General features: G+C 38.3%; 2 protein-coding genes across 5 annotated transcripts; one reads left to right on the top strand and one right to left on the bottom strand.

The window, feature by feature from the left end:
• The first annotated feature begins 11,331 nt into the window (after window positions 1–11,331).
• Window positions 11,332–16,478, top strand: LOC141647456 (uncharacterized). Of its 2 annotated transcripts, XM_074455637.1 has the most exons (7): window positions 11,332–11,504; window positions 11,658–11,719; window positions 12,079–12,162; window positions 12,574–12,628; window positions 15,514–15,649; window positions 15,750–15,800; window positions 15,893–16,478. In XM_074455637.1, the coding sequence occupies exons 1-7, from the start codon at window positions 11,399–11,401 to the stop codon at window positions 15,990–15,992; spliced, it is 594 nt and encodes a 197-aa protein (XP_074311738.1). In that variant the 5' UTR covers window positions 11,332–11,398; the 3' UTR covers window positions 15,993–16,478. The 2 variants fall into 2 exon arrangements, with proteins under 2 accessions (XP_074311738.1, XP_074311739.1); XM_074455638.1 differs by lacking the exon at window positions 11,658–11,719 and having other exon boundaries at window positions 11,341–11,504.
• Window positions 16,479–16,702: 224 nt separating this feature from the next.
• LOC141647455 (cell division cycle 5-like protein) lies at window positions 16,703–19,499 on the bottom strand. 3 transcript variants are annotated; one of them, XM_074455635.1, is made up of 4 exons: window positions 19,221–19,499; window positions 18,217–18,855; window positions 17,480–17,764; window positions 16,703–17,331 (listed from the first exon to the last, which is right to left on the bottom strand). In XM_074455635.1, exons 2-4 carry the CDS (start codon window positions 18,802–18,804, stop codon window positions 16,912–16,914), a joined length of 1,293 nt encoding a protein of 430 aa, XP_074311736.1. In that variant the 5' UTR covers window positions 18,805–18,855; window positions 19,221–19,499; the 3' UTR covers window positions 16,703–16,911. The 3 variants fall into 3 exon arrangements, with proteins under 3 accessions (XP_074311736.1, XP_074311735.1, XP_074311737.1); XM_074455634.1 differs by having other exon boundaries at window positions 19,202–19,460; XM_074455636.1 differs by lacking the exon at window positions 19,221–19,499 and adding an exon at window positions 19,041–19,132.
• Between the last annotated feature and the right edge of the window lie 610 nt (window positions 19,500–20,109).

Raw genomic sequence — 20,109 nt, 5'->3', positions numbered from 1 at the left:
ACGGTAATTTTTATCCAAAATCCGCTTTAAACAAATTACTTCTCGGAAAATTTTGGGGGTATTTGCCTATCGATCCGTTTTATCCCCGTCTAAAGCTGTAGACGGGTTAGTGGTCCTCTCATAAAATGCAAGTGAAGGTATCCATTTTCCACTCACTTATATTATCGACTCTCATTTTATGAGAGAGACACTATCCGTCTACAGTTTCTGTCCGTTTAAAGTGAGAATTTGTATTTGCCCATTTGGAGTCGTAATTCTCTTTTCCATATTTTTTCCACCAACTACCCTTTTTCTATAACCAAACGGTTTATCTAGTTTCAGACGGGTTATTGTAGTTGACGTAATAAGACGAGATTTTATAACAATTTTACAGTCAAATGTGACCACTATTGAAAAACAAATTACCCTAAGCGGTACCATTAGATATATCATTGTGGTTACATTTAAGTATTTAACCATAAAATAGTCACATATGCCCTTTTGATGCTTCAGACAAAAAGTGACAGTCTGAAATAAGAATTTGCGAAAACCAAAAACAAAATTCTCTCTTTTCCCGACTTATTCCTCTAAAAAATTAATTAAACTCTTAACAAATTTTAAAATAAAAAATGAGATGGCATCACTGGGTGGTACTCAAATTGGGCGCCACCGGGGATATTATAGTAAATTATGTAGGTATTTTCATTTTCCTCCCTTAGACCATCCCCAAGCAGTGGTCGCGTTAATTAGTCACGACCCGATTTTACTCTTAATCCCACCTTATTAACCTTACCCATTTTCATCCTCTCAAGCAGAAGGTCGCGACCTAGGTCATCCACCCAATCATTTTCCACTTTTCAACCCTTTTTGTTTTGTTTACAACCAATGATAATGTGACACCTATTGGATCACCAATTGGGTCAAGAGCAACCAAAGAGGTCACAAATTGACCTCTTTCACCAAAAGGTCACGATAATTTGCAAAGAGGTCACGCCAATCTTGTGCTTAATTGTTGGTTAAAGCGACCCAACAGGTCACGACCTCCATTGTGACCTTGCTTGGGGATGGTCTTAGATTTTAAATTTCAAATTAAATAGTACTCCATATAAAAGGGTAATTTAGAAGCTTAAAATTGCATAATTAATTAAAAATAATTATAATAGTTTAAAAAAAATATAATTTAGATAAAGAGTGTGATTCAGGGCTGATCAAAAGTACGGGCCAACTAGGCCCGACCTGATCCATCCACCGGGTTACATTTGGCCCGCTCTGCCCCGGGCTTGACCCGCCCTCTATCCCGGGCCGGTTTCGGGTCCCTCGTGTCAAGCTCAGCCCTTCCCCAACTCGGATCATCCCTTGGCCTCACCTTTTGCTGGTCCGCCTCCAGTCCGGCCCACCCCTATCTAGTGCCGGTTCCGGGTCCCCCAACCCTCGCCCGCCCGTTTAACACATAAGGAGTACCATTCTTCTACCTTTGCCAATATAGCTTTTAAGGCAGTAGAAGGCTTGTTTAGCCATGAGTGCGAGAATTAGGCCTTCAGTCAAGTATTATCAATAGAATCAATTCAACCCCTTAAGTGTAGTATACTTCTACATTCATATTTGGAGTCTCATATGACTTCTATAGTGATAACCGGTAAAGATACTGAGTAAAAATCATTGAAATTTTGGAATGATGACAGTGCTGTCATCACTTGGGCTACATCACATTGTCACTAGTATGATTTAACTAGCCGAAATGACTCAACGTGGAAGTACTCATCATCGGCCCACTGAGTCTCAAGGAAGGTAGGTGGCATATCCGACCTCGAGAGTCTTATCGATTTATTGAGGGAAATTATTACATGTCGCCTACTAATGGGATAATTTAATTATGAGATAAATAGGCGGCTCAAGTTCACCATGACTGTGGTCTGTATAAATTTAAGGTAAAAATTGAAGTATTTTAAATGTTTTCGCTCTCCCTAAAGACAAACATCATGATCATCAATTGTACAAAATAGATTAGAGATCGAGCAAAGGAAACCGAGATACAAATGAGAAACCCGCAACATGACATAATTAAGAACCCATAATCAGAGGACGGTTTTTTAACTAAAACTATCTAATATGAATTAAAGTGAAAAGAAAGTTATAAAGAACCCGCACAAACTATTGTGTAAAACTGTTTTAAACAAGTGTTGCTAAAAAAAATCAACACATTTTACTCAAATAACCTATTAATAATAACTTTCTCCAATGACTATAATTTTGCATAAAGGACATCATTTACGGGCCACAAACCCTTCAAATCAAACCCGGCCAATTAAATGTCATGTTGTGCTCGTGTCTGTAACACCCCGGTTTATGAAGGAGCCTTTAGCAAGACATTCCCTAATAAACCGGACTGTTACCATCTCGGTTTCCCGAGGTAGTGAATAACAAATTAAACTCCACGGCAATTTATATAATTATTTTTAACTTAATTATTACAAAACCTCTTTTCGTCAAATTACAAGAACTAACATAAATAAAAGTGAAAGTCTTCTAGATGATGATCTAGCTACTAAGTCGTCTGATCCAGTGTCTCACGCCCATCCAAACTCCGTTCTATCTCTTAACCTCGTCAAGTCCGCTCGCCAATATTTGGGTCATCACAGGTGTTCACGAATACACAGGGTCAACCACGAGGTTGAGTAGGGAAAACAATAAAACAACAAAATATGATATGCATGCTCCTCCGTCACCTCCATCTCCATCTCAACTCGTATCTCATATCTCATACCCCGGACAACCCAGCCATACCGATCCCCGGTAGACTATATATATCGACCGTAGCCGATCTGCCACTCGTTGAGGACACCAGGGCAAGTCCTGCAGAACCCGCCTGGGCCTTATCACAACTCACATCGTATCTCAACATCGTCACTCCTACACCATCCTCCAACTCCAATGCATATGAAATGCTCAACAGAAATTAATGCAACACAATATATATATATATATATATATATAAATCACTGAACTGATAAATCATAAAATCATGCCGGTTACCCGATGTTGTGATATCATATTCAATACAATCAATTCAGTCAATCACCTTCCCATATATGAATCATAACGTAAATCAACAACCACGAATCAAGTCAACACAATTAAACAACAACGATAATAAGTCAAGTGTATTTCCCTACCTCAAAGTGCCAGCAAATCCAATTAAGCGGTTCAAGCGATTCCGGAAAATAAAGCAACGAATCGATTATCGATCCTTCACGAATCCGTCACCTAAAACAATTATAATATTTATAATTGCTAACTACGAAATCTAGAAATCTCCCAAAATAGAAGCTTTCCCGAAATACAATCCCGACACCAAAATTATGCCCAACTCATAACTAAAATAACCCGATTAGTATCTGCCCCAACTTCCCAAAATAGAAAGTTACTAAAGTAGAATTTCTTAAAATGGAAACTTTCCCGTTATAGTAACTTTTCTCTTTTAACAACCTGACTCAAAACCCGTCTTTAATTATTTAAATAACTCGGGAATTAAATTAATTAATTAAGAATACGACCAATTAACGAATTATAATGATTTAAACTATGAAAACCCGTTTCAAAACTAAAACAATTCGAATAACCCGATTAAACACAACCCACGCCTTCACTCTCGCCCTCACTCGCTCACGCGCGCCCGAACCACCGTGACAACCACCACCGTGATCCCCACTTCGACCCCACCACCAACAACCACCACCACCCGTCGATCGCCGCCGGCGAGTCGAACCAGGGCTCGCCATAAGGTCCGTTCACCACCGTGCCTCACCACAAAGCAGCCCCCTACACCACCCCCGGCCACCACCGCCACAACAATACACTATTCTATCACCACCCTTCTGCTCGCCGCCAACCCACGCACACAGACACCATAGCACCATCGTTTCGACCTCCCCCTAGTCCACGGTGGCGCCACCCCAAACCTATCCGTCTAAACTTGCCTGAAGACATAAATAAATCCGTTCTTTGCCCCCTTGTCGCCGCCGCCTTTCACCGTCACTATCACCACCCAAAACCACCATAACCACCACCACTACACTCGTCACTAACCACCCATTACCATTACCCCGACACCAACCACCCTTATCCCCTCCCTAAGACACGCAATGTGACCACCAACACACGACGAAAAATACGAAAACAGAGGAAAGGAGTTGCTCTTACCTTTTTCTGCCACCACCAACAGCCACCAGGGCCACCCACGGTCATCGCCAACCACCCTAAGGGCTTCCTTGCTATGCCGTCAACACCCAGCTCACTCTCTCTCTCTCTCTCTCTCTCTCTCTATGCGTGAAGGTTGATGTTGGTGCTGATGAAGAAGGGAGGCGGGTTGAGGGAGTGTGTAGTGAGGGAGGCGGGTTGGGTAGGTACTATTAGGGTTAGGGTACACTATTAGGGTTAGGGTTTAGGGTTAAATGGGCTGAACAGTTATTGGGCCAACTCAAATGGGTTAGCTCACATTTCGAATTCTATATAAATCCGTCTTAATTAACTTAGATCGATACGACTCGAGTCAAGTAAAATAACCTAACGTAATTATCGACTAAACAATTAACCCGACTTAATTAGTAATATAAAATGTATAATAATTTAATATATGATAAGATCCGTTTAATTGATTATATAAAATACGGGGTATTACAGTCTCCCCCCCCCCCCCCCCTTAAAATGAACTTCGTCCCGAAGTTCGCTCCCGTACTCAAACCTCCGAAGGGTATTGTATATCGTACATACGGACGTCACACATTTCCTATACCGTTAACACACACTTTTGACACATCCGTTAAACATAACAGACACGGAATGTTACATTCTGCCCTCCTAAAAATAAACTTCGTCCCGAAGTTTAACCATCTTCACTTAACCCAAAAACTACAACTAATAACCACCTAAGAACGCAAATGTATAACAACTAAATAATCACCTGAGAACACCGTCATCTTCCATCTAAATTCCGATCTCAAACTCAAATAACTCAATAACCATGGTCTCACTGGACCGTAAACGTAACTCGGCACAAAGGCCCCACAACTCATAACTCAATACCAGTAGTTTAACTATACTCTCCTTTTACACCTCAACCAACTAACAGAAGTAGGAATAGAACATATAGAACTCATTTGCATAGGTACCCCACAACGAAACATCTACTTGATCAAAACCACCATCTACAAACAAGTGCAATATAAACATTAAGATTTTACAATCCTACCCGACTAGAAACATGGTTACGTCCTCGTAACCTCTTTTCAATTTTCATATACCTACGCAACAAAATCATTATCAATCACATGTGACAGGAAAGAACACGTGATGAGAGATTGCGCATTAACATTAAGGTCGAAACAAGGTTTTATTAAGGAATTAACTGATTGTCAACAAGTATCATTTATTACTAGCTCATGCTTAACTTAAAATACAACATCAAACTAAAAGAACAACTAGAAAGGAACCAAGGTTTACACGGTTTCACAACTAAACAAATTTGATGATCAATTATAGACTATGAACGAGCGAGAGCAAAATCAACAAAACAATTTAAGAACTTCCCACATTTGTAAACATATCACAGAAATAGATCTACCACTACTATCTATCACAATCACAGGATCTTATTGACATGTCCATACAACCATTTACTCACTCACTGGTTTAGGTCACGAATTAGGTCGATGAATTTAAGCAATCAACAACATACTCATAATTCATATTTTAAATTATAAAAATTGTTTGCACGATATCAATTCTGAAAACATGTTTCCCAATAAAAGTAACAACATATGATCTATGACAACGACAACATTACTTCCATATCCCCTCATGTGTTTAACATCTTAGCAACCATATCATTCAATTGTGTCCAGCAACTTAGTATAATTCATTTTCAGCAAAACAAAAGATATTGTATAAATAGTTTAACATATACATTTGCCATCATATACTTTGTAGAACACTAGCTATGATAAAAGATTAGCAACTTGAACAACTTCTCTGATTTGTACGATTTGAATAATTAGGCAACTCGTGGCTCAATTAAATGTAACTATAATGACTATCATTTAAACCAATGCATATCATGTGAATCATCAAAAGAGTTATCCCATTATAATTGCCAACATAGTTATCATAAACAATCTTTATTAGAATATAATTGATAGTAACGACTCGAGAATATAGATATGTCAGATGTCGTGTTACGATTGCAAGAATCACTTTAGCATTTTATGACAATATAATAACGAACATATCCAATAAGAAATAACTCACTGTTTATTATCATGTTATAGGTTTAGGTTCAACTGAAATAATTTAATGTGATGAAGGTAATAAATATAACTATGGCACACAACTCATATGAAAGACATTAGAACTCAGATGCATCCTACATGTGTGAACATTTAGACATACTCATTATTACCATCCATGTGTAAACATTTAAACATAATTATTATAATTATTCATGCGAGTATATTAGAACCATCAAATTAACTTTTAATGCCATCAACTTTACCAAGATATGTCAATAGAGTTTTATATTTATTTATATCCGACCACTATGCAAATATGATGAACACACCAGAGATATTGCAACATGCCAAACGTATGTAAAATATGCAAACAACTGGACTCGTATAAAATATTTCACCCTTGATTAAGAATCAATTTAAGCTATTCAATTTTACTCCTACTATCATGTCAACAATGTTATCAACTAAACTTTAATTTTTTTATCACTTGTTAAGATACGTAACTACTGGACATGCGGGCTACTATCATCATATAAGGACATTATAAATTCACTTTACTAAAGCTCCTGAATTAAGCAAACAATCGTATGAAAATTCAACATAGAACGCACATTTTAAATGTTTTGATTCACGTTGTAACTTCCAAAAATCACGAATAAATAACCATTCGATTAAAACTCGATTCATATTACTTTTATAAAATACGGAGAGTTAAAAACACAGGGGAAAAAGAATTAGGTCTAAAGCACAAGAATTCCATTTTTAAAGAATTTTACAACTCAGTTGGTCCAAACAAGTATGTGACAGCAATTGGTCTGAAACTTGGGTCAGTTTGCAAAACTTATTATTTAATATAGAGACATCAAGATTTTTCGTGGCTTATCAATTTGAAAACATATGCGAATTTTATGATCGATGGAGTTGGAATTATGCGAAAATTATTAATACAATTTAAATGAGGATTTTTACAAAATCGTTGGTCAAAACATCACTGCACAGAAACTTCCTGACCACAGCCCACTAAAATATTTATTACTCCTAATCCGTATATCCTATAAGCATGAAACCAACGCCAAAAGAACACTAACTCCCAAGGCTATTTCTCATAAAATTTTCATCCATAGGCAATAAACAGAAAAGAAATGGCAGTAAGGTCAGTTAAAGAGTAAAATCAAACAAAACGCGTTTCAGCACTAAGTCGTTCATTTTCTATGTTTCAAACTCTTACAACCATACTATCGATACTAACTCATCCTAACTTAAATCTCACACTGTACTTACGTAGACATCTATCCCATAGAATCCCTTCGCATCTCTATCTACTCCGTGCATCTAAATCACGATTGCTATGACTATAAACATGCAATTCAACAGTGTTTCTAATTACTATCACAAGACTATACTAGCATGGCTTTGGGATCACATAACCGCATATTACTAGACATAATAGTACTATCAGCACATCATTCAACATCCACCTAGGTAACTATCATCGACTCGCAATTATTTTCATGCTCACGACTAGCACGACACTTCATTGATTATTAACCTGAACTCGAAATTTTATTTCTCATTTCCACAACATTATATGATCACGTCCTCATTCATACAAAATACTTACTGTAGCGTTGTCCTGCAGAATGGTTAGAATATATGGGTCTCAAGGTATACATCAACTCTTTTATGCAATAATCAACGTATCAATCAGTTAACACTTAGGCAACGATATATGAATTTCATGTTCAACCTCAAGCAACTTTTCTACCCTTTCTCTCATATACACTCAGGGTTTCCGGGTCAAACTGAGAGGACCGCTGGTTCGGTGTGAGGGGGCCCCTAACTCATCCCTTACCTTAATGGGCTCCTAACAGTTCTATCCCGGGGTTCATTTTATTTAGACTCTTCCTATGTTCATTGGATTCATTGGTTTAGGCCTGAGGATCGTTCGCTCTGATACCACTTTGTAACACCCCGGTTTATGAAGGAGCCTTTATCAAGACATTCCCTAATAAACCGGACTGTTACCATCTCGGTTTCCCGAGGTAGTGAATAACAAATTAAACTCCACGGCAATTTATATAATTATTTTTAACTTAATTATTACAAAACCTCTTTTCGTCAAATTACAATAACTAACATAAATAAAAGTGAAAGTCTTCTAGATGATGATCTAACTACTAAGTCGTCTGATCCAGTGTCTCACGCCCATCCAGCTCCCGTTCTATCTCTTAACCTGTCAAGTCTGCTCGCCAATATTTGGGTCATCACAGGTGTTCACGAATACACAGGGTCAACCACGAGGTTGAGTAGGGAAAACAATAAAACAACAAAATATGATATGCATGCTCCTCCGTCACCTCCATCTCCATCTCAACTCGTATCTCATATCTCATACCCCGGACAACCCAAATGCATACCGATCCCCTTAGACTATATATATCGACCGTAGCCGATCCGCCACCGCGAACAGGACACCAGGGCAAGTCTGCGAGAACCCGCCCGGGCCTTATCACAACTCACATCGTATCTCAACATCGTCACTCCTACACCATCCTCCAACTCCAATGCATATGAAATGCTCAACAGAAATTAATGCAACACAATATATATATATATATATATATATATATATATAAATCACTGAACTGATAAATCATAAAATCATGCCGGTTACCCGATGTTGTGATATCATATTCAATACAATCAATTCAGTCAATCACCTTCCCATATATGAATCATAACGTAAATCAACAACCACGAATCAAGTCAACACAATTAAACAACAACGATAATAAGTCAAATGTATTTCCCTACCTCAAAGTGCCAAAGAAATCCAATTAAGCGATTCAAGCGATCCGAAAATAAAGCAACGAATCTGATTATCGATCCTTCACGAATCCGTCACCTAAAACAATTATAATATTTATAATTGCTAACTACGAAATCTTGAAATCTCCCAAAATAGAAGCTTTCCCGAAATACAATCCCGACACCAAACTTATGCCCAACTGATAACTAAAATAACCCGATTAGTATCTGCCCCAACTTCCCAAAATAGAAAGTTACTAAAGTAGAATTTCTTAAAATGGAAACTTTCCCGTTATAGTAACTTTTCTCTTTTAACAACCCGACTCAAAACCCGTCTTTAATTATTTAAATAACTCGGGAATTAAATTAATTAATTAAGAATACGACCAATTAACGAATTATAATGATTTAAACTATGAAAACCCGTTTCAAAACTAAAACAATTCGAATAACCCGATTAAACACAACCCACGCCTTCACTCTCGCCCTCACTCCTCACGCGCCGCCTGAACCACCGTGACAACCACCAGCCATGCTCCCCACTTCGACCCCACCACCAACAACCACCACCAGCCTGGTCGACTGCCGCCGGCGAGTTGAACCAGGGCTGCCATAAGGCCTGGTTCACCACCGTGCCTCACCACAAAGAGCCTACACCACCCCTCGGCCACCACCGCTGTCAACAATACACTATTCTATCACCACCCTTCTGCTCGCCGCCAACCCACGCACACAGACACCATAGCACCACCGTTTCGACCTCCCCCTAGTCCACGGTGGCGCCACCCCAAACCTATCCGTCTAAACTTGCCTGAAGACATAAATAAACCCGTTCTTTGCCCCCTTGTCGCTGCCGCCTTTCACCGTCACTATCACCACCCAAAACCACCATAACCACCACCACTACACTCGTCACTAACCACCCATTACCATTACCCCGACACCAACCACCCTTATCCCCTCCCTAAGACACGCAACAACCACCAACACACGACAGAAAATACGAAAACAGAGGAAAGGAGTTGCTCTTACCTTTTTCTGCCACCACCAACAGCCACCAGGGCCACCCACGGTCATCGCCAACCACCCTAAGGGCTTCCTTGCTGTGCCGTCAACACCCAGCTCACTCTCTCTCTCTCTCTCTATGCGTGAAGGTTGATGTTGGTGCTGATGAAGAAGGGAGGCGGGTTGAGGGAGTGTGTAGTGAGGGAGGCGGGTTGGGTAGGTACTATTAGGGTTAGGGTACACTATTAGGGTTAAGGTTTAGGGTTAAATGGGTCGAATGAGTTATTGGGCCAACTCAAATGGGTTAGCTCACATTTCGAATTCTATATAAACCCGTCTTAATTAACTTAGATCGATACGACTCGAGTCAAGTAAAATAACCTAACGTAATTATCGACTAAACAATTAACCCGACTTAATTAGTAATATAAAATGTATAATAATTTAATATATGATAAGATCCGTTTAATTGATTATATAAAATACGGGGTATTACAGTGTCGAACTTACATAACTAGGTTATTAAACCTCGACCCTAACACGTTAATTTTGTGTCGGGATTTGTCTCATGTGATATTTGGAAAGTATAGATATAAGATATACATGGAGCCATGGAGGAACCAAGAAAATAAAATTAATTTAGTAAATAGGTCGTTCGTGTCAGGTTTGTATTCAGATAACTCAACCCATTAAAATATCGTGTCGAGCCGCTCACATAAATAGGTCATTGTACCTCAACACAAACTTATTAATTTTCGTATCAGGCCCGTGTAATGTCGTTGTTTGTCATCTCAACTCTAGTTTTACCAGATCGGATTAGGGATGGTTATGGATCGAGTTTTACAACAACTATACTCGATCCACTTATCACCGATCTATATCCAAACCCGCTCTATATCCAAAATGTTCAAATCTATATCCGATCCTTTATACTTTTTTTTTTTTCAAATCCATACCCGCTCCAAATACATTCCCGATCCACCATATAATCCACAACCCGATTCGAAACTTAATTCATAAAAAATCATTTTATATGACAAAATTGAAAATTCAAGTTCAAGTTCAAGAAACCTTAAATTTTCAAAAATATTTGATTGGATCGGGTTTAGGCACGAATGAATCTGGTTCCGGTTTTTCAATAATGGATTTGAATATGGTTTTAATTAGTGAATCGAATATGGGTTATTAAGAGTTGTATTTGGATAAAAAAAAATTTCTTTCAAGTCAAATCGGTTTCGGTTTAGGCCATAAGGGTCATTCCTAGACCAGACCTTAAGCGTGGAAGACAAAAAACTGAAAACAGAAAAGAAGAGAGCACAGCGATGAAGAAATTGGCAAGAAAATGGAACAAGTCTCTCCACGATCAAACCCAAGATGACGATTTATCTCTTCCTACTGTCGACGACTCCCGCCCCATCGACACACAAGGTTCTTGCTCTCTCCGTCTCAATCATTTATTTACACTCGTTATTATCTGTGACGGATATTTTAATCAAAAGTAAACAAATGATTGAGACGAAAGTATATCTGCACATAACATTTTCACTGTCTATATTGAAATTGATTGTTGCCACTGTTCAGAACAAGAAGAGTTGGTTCGATCCCTCGAAAAATTGCATGCCCATCAAAGTCGTTTATGGAGGGTATTACTATTTTATCTTCCCTTTTTTTGATGGTTTTGTTTTTACAGATGTCTGAAGAATCGTGCTTTAGCTTGATTTTATTGTTGCGAAACTGTAAGTTTCATCCTAAGGTTAGTTTCTAGGCTTACGACAATAACATTACCCCCGTGCCTCAATTGCTGACTGCAAGTTGTGGGGTAAGTGGGATAAGAGGGTTGTTTCCGGATGATCCAAAATGAAATTTGCGTTGAGAACTGTATTTAGTTGACTGTTGGTTCACGTGTAGCCAGCTTAGCGAGCTATTTTGCTTTATATAAAATTAAAATAAAGGAATATGGTAAGAAACTGAATCTGGAATATGGGTGTTTTTGTGTTTCCAGACTGTTTTCACGGTGTTGATATCGTGTTACATTGCGTTTCTCCTCTTCTCCATCTATCATCAGACAGCTCATCCATGGGAGTTGGTAAAGTCTTCTGCTTTCCTTATTTTCAGTAGAATTAGTAGACTAGTATATTCAAAGGTTTATCTTTATTGTTGGTGCTTGATAAATCGTCTCAGACGGTAATATTGTGAGACATGGTATTTCAGAAAAAACTGAAAAAGACTCCACGGCAATCATACCATGTTACATGAGAATAACTGAGTAGTAGTACTAATTCTGGAATTTTATGAAGCGTTGAGAATATGAGAAGGGACACGAGTCAACGTTGGATGGACTTGAGCAACTTTAGTAGTAGCAACACATAGTTTTCTTACGGACAGATTTATCGTAATTCATAAGCAAGACTTAATTGCCTTAGCTAGTACTGGATTGTGCCGACAGTGAATGAGTGAATCATTTCTAAAATTGTTCTATCTACGTTTGATTGGACAGCGTTATCATGCTTATTTCATGGAGGACATCGATTCACGGCTGCTCATACTTTCAGGTCCTACTTCTACTTGATGTTTCCCTTTTTTAAATTTGTAGCTGTTATGTCACTGAACATTTGTTTTTTCCTGACGATTGACTTAGTATTTGGTACGTCATATAATTATGCCAAAGATCTGACAATGTCTATTCTACCCCACCCTTAGTTTGAGGAGGCGCTTAGTATTTGGTACGTCATATAATTATGCCAAAGATCTGACAATGTCTATTCTACCCTACCCGTAGTTTGAGAAGGCGCAAGGCGCACTGAGGTGATGGGGTCCCAAGGGGCTAAGGTGCAGGGGCGGCCAATAGAATTTCGTGGCCCTGTTCCAAATGTTATATAAAGGCCCTGTTATAATCGTCTCATATTTTTCAAGTTATATGCAAACGTATTTTTTTATGTATTATATGAACACCCTTGTGGCCTTGTCATAATCCTCTCATAAATTCCGAGTCTTACAAATGCGAACCTATTATTTGATGCCTTTAATATTTGACGACGGCGTAATTTTAAATTATCAAATACCAAGTATTTGAAATTTATAAAGCGGAATTTATTACTCCCTCCTATTCTCCATTTTCTTCCCTATTTCCTAAAACGGATTATTCAGGTTTTCTTCCCCTTTCCTTTTTTGAAAACTTTTAATCTTATTTTATTCATTCCTCTCTCCTATCACCAAACCCCATTCAACTCACAATTCCTTATTTAATTCCTAATTATTCATTCCTCTCTCCTATCATCAAACCCCACCCAACTCACAATTCCTTATTTTATTCATTCCTCTCTTCTATCACCAAACTCCACCCAACCCACAATTCATACTTTATTACCCTCCTTAATTCTTGTGCCTCCAACAAAGGGGAAGAATATGGAGAATAGGAGGGAGTAGGTGTCTTGAACTAGTAAAACCCATAAAGGATGTAAAAACAAATCATATTATTCCTCTATTAGTTTAATTCATTTAGCTCGGCTATTATCATTTTTTTTTTTGCGAAACAATAATTGATAAATAAGATTAAATTTAAAAAATGGAGTAATGTAACTTAATTATTAATAATAAAATATTCGTAAAAAGTGTTATTTTTTGAAATGATATATTTCATTGAAAATAAATATATGAAAATTATTACGGTAAAAAAAATAAATCACCTATAAGTCAAAATAGTAGTTGTCATTTAAAAACAAATGTCAGGTAAGGGAATCGAACCCCTGACCTTCCAGCTATTTGTCAATTCCTCTAACTTAGTTCTTCACCACTAAATCACTGCAAGTTTAGTGCACTTTCTATGCATCAATTACTATTAATCTTCGTCTTGGTCCAGAGGAGGCCCTTAGCGGGCTTGGGCCCCGGTGCGGCGAGCCGAATGGACGGGCTCATGGCCGCCCATGCTAAGGTGCAAGGCGAAGGCGCACGCCTTTTGCACACGAGGCGCACTGATTTTTCAAAAGAACATCCATATTTTACAATCAAATTTCGTGCAAGAATAATCGCTTTTTTTGTTTTAAAAAGGGCTAACATGTTTTTAAAAGTGAAAATTAAGGATAAAGGGGAGAAAAGAAGAGCAAAATAAAAGAATTTTGAAAAAAAAATATGGAATTGCACACTAATGCACCTCGTGTGCGCCTCACTAGTTGTGCCTTGTGCGCCTGGTGTCTGATGCGATCTGGTTGGTGTCTCATTGCGCCTTGCGCCTAGGCGCGCTTTTTTAAACTAAGACCCCACCCCAAGTGTTATTGTGTTATTCTCTGGCAGTGCGCCAAAGTTAATTGCATGTGCATTTTTGTCCTCCCCTGCAAAACTAGAATACTTGATCTATGAATACGATAGGTGATGTATCTATGGACACCTTTGCTCCGTAATAGTGTAGGTCATGTCAAACGCGTATGCCATTCTTCTGATTGTGTCAACTCTATGCATTATTAGCAGCCATTTTTCTCGTCCAAATTTTGCCTCAAGTAGTTGTCCCCTAAATGCAAACCTTATTCCGTCTGCGTTATAGCCACAACCTCAAACGCCTAATGAATAAGAAAATTGTTTATGTTACCTGTTTTCACGCAATCATTTTTCCTCATGATGGCTAATCTGCATTATATCTAAGGCTAAGGCCATGGTCTTAAATCTTGGTTTGAGACTTGGAATCGTTTGCAGCAACTATGATACAATTCCGCATGATGACATATTTAAAAATTCAGTAAGGGGCAGGGATCGAACACGGGTGAGCTGTGTTCGGATTATAGGAAGTTTACTTATTTCTGCTTTCTGTTATTTCTTTCCTAAAGTTAGTTTTCTTATTGTACAAGAATAATACTCCCTCTCCCCCGTTCATTTGTTGTCCTTTCTATTTTAAGAATGAACTTGATGAACAATTTGATCATTCACACCCAATTTGATCCACTTGTCATTTAGTAATTGACCCCTTCCTCTTTCCTTGGTCTTTGTGCCAAAACCAAAGGACAACAATTGAGCGGGACGGAGGGAGTATCTCCTAAAGATACTAGGGTTAGATGATTGTAAGCCTATATAAGGCATAGGGTGTACTGCGTTTTAAAGATTGAATATTGAATAAGAAAAGAAACAGAATTGTTGTTGCAATTGTGCTATTCGGATCGACGCGTTTCGTTCCAACACTAGTTCTTGTTTGACGCGTTTTCAAACATTAACTCGATCAACTAGCAATAGGTCTTGCGAAATTGATCACCATTGAACGATCTATAGGTCTAGATCGGTCAAATATCCCTTTTTCATTATTGTTTGTTATTCATTTAAACCGCTTCCGCGCAACTTTCGTATCAAACTATCAATATCTTGATAATTCGATCAAAGTGTGGTAACATAGCTATTATTCTACCCCGTTAATGACATCTCGACTATTACTATTTACTAACATTGCACATGACAGATTGGTTAGCTGTTGTAGCATGCTCAACGGCCATTCTGGGATTGATTCAGAGTTCAGCCCGTCATAGGCAGTGGATTTGGTACTCTTTTACTGGTGGGGTTTTACTTGCCATCTTCTGGCTGTATTACATGCTTAGGTATTGAACATGGTAGTAGCTATCGGTGAATGACTTCTGAACCATTTACGTACATGTCTACTGGTGTCTCATTTGTCATTGTTTTTTTTATGTGCTGTAGATTGCCAAAGTTCCGGTGGGATGTTATATGGCTTCCATTTGGTCCTATAAGGTATATATAAACCCATTTGTTTCTTTCTTACTCCTATTATTTACTTCTATGAAATATGCTCAAAATGTCTATCCAATTGTCACCTCTTGCAGTGGCGCAGGACTATGCCTTTATGTAGATCATCTACTAAGTGAATCCTCATCAGAAGTCCGAAAGCTTAGGAGCTACATGTATGCCTACAAGGCAATGTAATTGTTCTACATGTGTCAATCTTTATGGCTAGAGCTCGTTCCAATCATCAAAGGTTGCAGCTTTTGACAGACGGCTTAACTTTTACCTGGTTTTGGCGTGCAAGCTGTTTTGGTTACATATGCCGTAGCCCATATGGGATATATGCATAATGCATTATGGGAAATGACGATATGGTTATTCTGTAGGGTGTGTACAGCTGTTCTGTTTACATATATGGTGAGCATCGTCAAGACGTCAAGCCTTTTTCTCCAGCATCTCTCCATAAAATGTATGTGAAGCCATTGTTTTGAAATGTCGAGATTGTAATGCCAATATCATGCAACTTCTAGCGGTTTTGCCTTTACAATATTGATTTTGTTCATGTAAACTAGTTGGAATCAGACCACAAGGGGCAGTAACTTGGGAAAGCTGTTCCTCCTATGTTTTTACAGTCTAGCGTGACAGTTAATCGTAATGCTCACAAGTGGAATATCAGGTTTTTAAGTACGATGACATGCTATCTTCAAGTTCCAATGTTCCAACCAACGAATACATGCTATTGGTAACCGACATTACCACACCGACGCCAACACAAACTCAGAAGCTACATTGCTTCTTTTAGTTGGATCTTTCACAGCTAATGTAATGAAAATATCAGTCAAATGACACCACCTTGAGATACTACATTCGCTATTTCTCTTGTGAAATCATCTTCCTTACAAGTCACATGCTATGCTGAAGTTTCATAATTTTTTTAGTGTTACTCCTCCCATTCAAATTAATAATGCACATTTTTCAGAATCTGTAATAAATTCTGATAACATTTTGGAAAATATGTACGATTGATAGTAGCCCCCTCACTTTGATCACAAGAAGCTTCAGGATCGGTCTAGGTGCCTTTTTTCAAATTCCGTATAACATCATTGTTCAGTTTACAACATTAAATACCTACATCCATCATCATGCTTACAGGCTTAGGAACTTCCACCGTGTTAAGCACTTCAGAAGCCAATTCTTCAGTTTGCTTGTTAGCTTCCGCTTCTTCAGTTTGCTTCTTGGCTTCGTCTTCTTCAGCTTGCTTCTTTGCTTTTAGTTCTTCTAGTTGTTGAGCTTGTATCTTGTACTGCTCCATCAATACCTGAATCCTCTCCAGTTCCGCGACAACATCTCCATAACGTTTCTGTAAACTAGTTTCTAGCTCTTTCTGCTTCTGAACTTCCTCCCAAAGACCCTTCATCCTTAATAAAGCTGCTGCTTTTTCCTGCCTCTGTAAAGCTAGAAAGCAATCCAATTCTATCCCGGCTGTATTCATCTGATTGAAGGTTAGCTCGATTTGTTCCCTGAGTTTAGCCTCTCGTGCCTGGAAATTGCAGGAGAAAAACCAACAGTACATCACAAATTTTGCTGTAAGTTCTAAAAAAAATCTCGGCAGCTTAAAGAGATTAAGTGATGATTATATATAATATGAAAGGCACGAAAATCCAAATAACATGAGTATTACCACTAACCTTGTTACCATCAGTGCGAATATCAATCTTCCTCTCACTCCGCTGTGCCTTTTTGTTATCATCATCAATTTTCATCTTGACGTGTTCAAATTCATTCTGGAGTGCTGAAAGTTTCTCAGCAGCAGTTCCAGCTATAGTTGAGAGACCATAAGCACTACGAGTTGGGAAATTCATCAAATCATTCAAGCAAGTCCTACGAGTCTCAACAAATTCATCAAGTGAATCCTCTTTGTGTCCCATTGCTCTACGTAAACATTGAGCCTCCTCTTCAATAAGAGAGCTGGCCTGAAAAGTGTGTTTAGCGATAAGTGTGAGAATACATACCAGTCCGAAAGCATACACTTTAAATTACATTAACAACAACAATCCTGCACAAGGTTTAGAATCAGCAAACAAATTTCATTAAAGTACACATCACCTACAGGATTCACTAGGTATATACCACAGCACGCACTAAGCAAAAAACATGATGCTCGCTTTAGACAGTCAAAGGTGCAATTTTATTATGTAGCTGTAAAACACGAGACAGATGAAAACCACAGCACGCACTAAGCCAAACTAGTAGAAAAGATGCCTTAACAACAATGACCGCTCAACAACAACATTTGTCCTCTACTTAGATAATTTTTGAGGTTTCAAATTTGAATCCTTTTACAAAACCCACGCAAGTTTTACTCAAATTGTCAAAAAAGACGAGCTGGCCACTAATATGCACTTAATAAACAGGAAAGTCATACCTCATTCAGTTCCGCTTGTTCAAAATCATCAATAATAGGGACTCCATTGGCTGTACGCTTAACTCCCTTGTTTTTCTGTTTATCGCTTAGTGGGTAGTTGGCGTTATCATGCTCTAACAAGGACAGCAACTCCTTTCTTATAATTTCATCTGCTTGCTGAATGTCAGTTAGTGGGACAAAAGAGCTCTTGTCTTCATCAGCTCTCATCAATGAGTGTCTAATGAGCTCAACCGAACCAGCTAGAGGGCGAGGCAGCTCTATCTGCAGAACATTTGATCTATTCCTCAGCAATGACTGTAACCTCACCTCTTCCTCGGCTTTTTTAAAAGCTATCCTATCCGACACACCTTCTTCAATCTTCTCTTGTTCTTCAGACTCCTTATCCACCCTTGTTTCTCCTTCAAACTCCTCAACTGTCGTAGGAAATTTAGACTGTCTTACGCGTCTAACTTTATCATAGTCTCTTCTTTTCCTCTTATTACTCGGCGTATCATCTATACCCGCAGCAATCAGTTTCTCATAACGTTCAAGGCACTGTGATGGACTACGACCAACAATTGGTGCTATAGTTTTCCACTGCATCGGCATGAGCTTAGCAAGATGAAGTAAATTTTCATCTTCTTTTATTGTCCACTCTCCCTACAAAATGCCAAATTTAACGCTAATTATACAACATTCCAGTGATGCCACAAATAACGAAGCACAAACGAAACGATAATCATCCTAATTAACTAATTAATTTGATTAATTAAAGATCATAAATATAAATAAATAAATAAATAAAACAAGGAATTAAGATAACAAAAACACAAATACTTACTTACTTGTGTAAGGCGGCTTTACACGAATTTATAGTAAAACGTGATCTTTAGTAACCACTTTACGTCTTTACCCACTAATAAGGTTATGTTTGGACCTGTTTTACGACTATATTAGTGTAAACCGTCTTACACAAGACTAACTCGAACAAAGATTGAAAAGATACCTTGGAAGAACCAAGCGACTCGTTGGAGCGAACTATATCTCCTTTAGCATATTTAGGAATGAACAACGAAGAAGGAAGGTTCTGCCAAACACCTCCCTTTATCGAAATCTTCATCTTGTAATCCTTTTTAATGGAACCCTAAATTAATTGATTTTTGGTGTTTGTTGAAATCGAAATTAGGGTTCTTACTTCTGGGCGTGAGAAAGAGGGATTTTAGCGGGAGGATGAATGATGAGGTGAGCTTTTATACGAGAACAATGGGGTGGTAATTGCGTTAATTGGGCTTTATATACTTTTTTTTTTTTTCGACAAATGTAAACCATGATATTAAAGGAAATGAAAACAAAAGTGTTAAATACAAATACAAGTACAATAGTAAATTAACCAGTAGCTAAACTAACCGACCAGTTACGGCGTGAGCGAAGGAATGTGCGAATTCCTCGTAAGGAATTACGCACATCAATTGGGACTGGCTTTTGAGAAGCCAGAACTGAACATAATTTTTGTGATGAAACGATAAAAGCAATATCAGTGAAAGTAGAAAACTCTTGAGTCTTCATAAACTGGTGCAATGCGTGAGAATGCGCAGCGAAGGAAGAGGAAGCACGCATATAGAAGATCTTAGGCAAGCAAGAGTCAGATACAACAGTAGCCATATATCCATCCTGAAAAGAACTCCTGCAAATGGATATCTCGTAAGAGACCGAAGCACTCGAAATTGTCGGATACATACCTGCCATATTGGGAATTCGCCGTGACTGAAACTTTTCATGACGGAGAGAAGATAAACTTAAATGTGATCGGTGCAAGGTCTCTGCTAGACGAAGTATGCGTTCAGGCTCAAGTGTAGCATTTTCAAAAACTATGGAGTTTCGTGTGAGCCAGATGGAGCGCAAGATGCAAAAGAA

The sequence above is a fragment of the Silene latifolia genome, chromosome 3, assembly GCF_048544455.1.
Source record: "Silene latifolia isolate original U9 population chromosome 3, ASM4854445v1, whole genome shotgun sequence".
Lineage (NCBI taxonomy): Eukaryota > Viridiplantae > Streptophyta > Magnoliopsida > Caryophyllales > Caryophyllaceae > Silene > Silene latifolia.
This window is presented reverse-complemented; position numbering and strand designations above follow the sequence as displayed.

Bases quoted from the DNA above. Each gene is read 5' to 3' on its own strand.
- LOC141647456 (XM_074455637.1), top strand. From the start codon at position 11,399: ATGAAGAAATTGGCAAGAAAATGGAACAAGTCTCTCCACGATCAAACC. The intron at 11,505-11,657 runs GTTCTTGCTCTC...GCCACTGTTCAG, and splicing joins CCGCCCCATCGACACACAAG to AACAAGAAGAGTTGGTTCGA. The intron at 15,801-15,892 runs GTATATATAAAC...CACCTCTTGCAG, and splicing joins CTTCCATTTGGTCCTATAAG to TGGCGCAGGACTATGCCTTT.
- LOC141647455 (XM_074455634.1), bottom strand. From the start codon at position 19,315: ATGAAGATTTCGATAAAGGGAGGTGTTTGGCAGAACCTTCCTTCTTCG. The intron at 17,765-18,216 runs GTATGACTTTCC...CACACTTTTCAG, and splicing joins AACAAGCGGAACTGAATGAG to GCCAGCTCTCTTATTGAAGA. The intron at 17,332-17,479 runs GTTAGTGGTAAT...TGCAATTTCCAG, and splicing joins TTCGCACTGATGGTAACAAG to GCACGAGAGGCTAAACTCAG.